The sequence below is a fragment of the Rhea americana genome, unplaced genomic scaffold, assembly GCF_003343005.1.
Source record: "Rhea americana isolate MKP2758 unplaced genomic scaffold, rheAme1 scaffold_745, whole genome shotgun sequence".
Taxonomy (NCBI): Eukaryota; Metazoa; Chordata; class Aves; order Rheiformes; family Rheidae; genus Rhea; species Rhea americana.
In genome coordinates this window covers 1-1734 of record NW_028186918.1, presented here as the reverse complement: position 1 = coordinate 1734, position 1734 = coordinate 1, and the positions used below count along the sequence as shown (strand labels likewise).

Here is a 1734-nt window from a genome sequence, read left to right as displayed (position 1 = left end):
CTTTTCATCCACAGTCTCCCATGCTGAGAGGAAGCCGATGTCCCACGGTGGCTCCTTCGATGATTTTCTCCTCCTGGCGTCTGCAGACTCACCAGACCTGCCGCTCTTGCACTTCCTGCTGCTCCTGGGCACCTTCCTGGCCGCCCTCCCGGCCCACGGCCTCGTCGTCCCAGCTGTGGCCCGCGACCACCGCCTCCGCACCGCCACGCGCTTCTTCCTCCTCAGTCTCTCCCTTCTTGACGTTGGCTCCATCTCCACCGCTGTCCCCAAATCCATGGCCAGTTCCCTGTGGGACACCCGGGCCATTTCATATTCAGGATGTGCTGCTCAGCTTTTTTTCTTTGTGTTTTTTATCTCAGCAGAGTTTTATCTTCTCACCGTCATGGCCCAGGACCGCTACGTTGCCATCTGCAGACCCCCCCCCCGCACTACGGGATCCTCACGGGCAGCAGAGCTTGTGTCAACACGGCCGCAGCTGCCTGGGCCGGTGGTTTTCTCAACGCTGTAGAGCAGTTCTCCTGTGAAATCCCCCAGATCCTCAGGCTCTCCTGCTCACACTCCTACCTCAGGGAAGCCGAGGTTCTTGTGGTCAGTGTTTGTTCATTTTTTGGATGCTTTGTTTTCTTTTCGCTGTCCTACGTGCGGATCTTCATGGCCGTGCTGAGGATCCCCTCCGAGCGGGGTCGACACGAAGCCTTCTCCACCTGCCTCCCCCACCTGGCCGTGGTCTCCTTGTACATCAGCACGGGCACCTTCGCCTGTCTGAAGCCCCCTTCCTTCTCCTCCCCAGCTCCGGATCTGGTGGCGGCTGTGCTGTACTCGGTGGTGCCTCCARCAGTGAACCCCCTCATCTACAGCGCGAGGAACAGGCTGAGGGATGCACTGAGGCAACTCACCGCACAGGTATCATTTCAGCACCAATGAGCTGGCTCACGGGGTGTATCAGGCCAGGCCTGCGCTTTCTTCACTCTCCTCCTTAGCGCTGGAAGAGACGGGACTCTTCCTCCGTTCAGCTTTTCTGCCCTTCCTCCCTCTCTCCATCCTTCCTTCTCTCCATCCTCTTGTGGTTGACCCAGAGGTCTTCTGCTGGGAAGAATCCTGTCCTGTCTGGCAGTAGAGAATCACAGAATTGCTGAGGCTGGAAGGGACCTCTGGAGATGATCTAGTCCAACCTCCCTGCTCAAGCAGGGTCACCTAGAGCGTGTTAGACATCCAGGTGGGCCTTGAAGATCTCCAGCGAAGGAGACTCCACAGCCTCTCTGGCCAACCTGCTCCAGTGCTCCGTCGTTCTCACAGCGAAGAAATTCCCCCTCGCGTTCAGGTGGAGCTTCCCGCGGTTCAGTCCGTGCCCGTCGCCTCTACTCCCGTCGCATGGGACAACTGGAAAGAGTTCGGCCGCGTCCCCTTGCGTCCCGCAGCGATCACGCAACCTTGGGATGGCGACGTTGCGTCCGGGCGTGCAGGATCAGGCAACGGGCACCTCTGGGCCAGACCTGACCTCCGTAGCAGCAGCTCTGTGATAAAAAAAACCTCCGGTGCCTGAGGGATCGGCTCTTTTTCCGAAAGATGGAATCGAGAATGTATTCTAGGAGGGCCTGCTGCCTTCTTTTCGTTCTCCTTTCGCTCGCGGGGGGACCGGGACAAGCTCAGAGTCCCGCTGTGATCCCTTAAAGACTGAGGGCTGCACTCAGGCCTCACTTGGCAGCGTTACGAACGGCGGAGACGGTGAGTGAT

General features: G+C 58.8%; 1 protein-coding gene across 1 annotated transcript; it reads left to right on the top strand.

Annotated features, from left to right (window-relative positions):
* Positions 1-37: 37 nt before the first annotated feature.
* LOC146585904 (olfactory receptor 14J1-like) lies at positions 38-903 on the top strand (the record flags this gene model as incomplete). The annotated part of the gene is made up of 2 exons (XM_085322141.1): positions 38-241; positions 415-903. Coding segments are annotated over exons 1-2 (693 nt in total), but the record flags the coding sequence as incomplete, so codon positions are not given.
* Positions 904-1734: the final 831 nt, after the last annotated feature.